Source organism: Eimeria tenella, genomic scaffold (assembly GCF_000499545.2).
Source record: "Eimeria tenella Houghton genomic scaffold, Eth_scaff1791, whole genome shotgun sequence".
Taxonomy (NCBI): domain Eukaryota; phylum Apicomplexa; class Conoidasida; order Eucoccidiorida; family Eimeriidae; genus Eimeria; species Eimeria tenella.
The window spans coordinates 3560-4259 of NW_013541621.1; the positions used below are offsets into that span (position 1 = coordinate 3560).

The 700-nt window shown below is 63.4% G+C and overlaps 1 protein-coding gene across 1 annotated transcript in view; it reads right to left on the minus strand.

The window, feature by feature from the left end:
• ETH_00036835 (NLI interacting factor-like phosphatase domain-containing protein, putative) overlaps nt 1–670 on the minus strand; it is a gene marked incomplete at both ends in the record, with an annotated part of 4183 nt that extends 3513 nt beyond the window's left edge. Inside the window, one exon of the mRNA XM_013373846.1 lies at nt 30–670. Coding sequence (XP_013229300.1) covers nt 30–670 — 641 coding nt within the window. The remainder of the gene's footprint in view (nt 1–29) is intronic.
• Nucleotides 671–700: the final 30 nt, after the last annotated feature.

Genomic DNA, 700 nt, shown 5'->3' on the forward strand with positions numbered 1-700 from the left:
TGCCTGCCAGCCTCTCGGTGCTTCTTGACTTCGTCAATTGCCCGAAGGCCCTCAAGAAAGTCTTCAGGCAAACACGACAGCTCCAGGGGGGCAGCCGAAGAGCTGGGGGCCGCTCCCATCTGCGGCGGCTGCAGCAGCAGCTGCTGCTGCTGCTGCTGCGGCGGCGGCGGGTCCTGCTGTTCCTGTTGATCGAGAACCTGCTGCTGCTGCTGAGGCGGGCTAGGTGGGTGTGGAAGCACCGGATGCTGCTGCTTCAGGCGCTGCTGTTGTTTCTGCTGCTGCTGCTGCTGCTGCAGCTGCGGCTGCAGCTGCGGCTGCTGCTGCTTGTGCTGCTGCTGCGGTTGCTTCTGCAGCTGCTGCTGCGGCTGCTGCTGCTGAAGCTGCTGCTGCTCCAGCGATTGCTGTTGTGAATGGTGCCTTTGCTGGCTTGGCTGCCGAGAACGAGCTGGCACTTGCTGCTTTTGCTGCTGCGGCTGCTGCTGCTGCTGCTGCTGCTGCTGCTGCTTTCTGTGCTCTTGCTGCTGACGGTGGCGGGGGGGGTGCCGCTGGTTGTGCTTGAGTTTGGTCTGAGTGTCTGTCCTTAGCTGCTGCCTGCACCCGCCAGAAAGCTGCAAAGGAAGAGACCGGGGGGCCCCTTCGGCTGCCAAAGCTTCCTCTGGGGGCCCCCCTCCTGCAGCAATATCAGCAAAAGCCAGCAGGG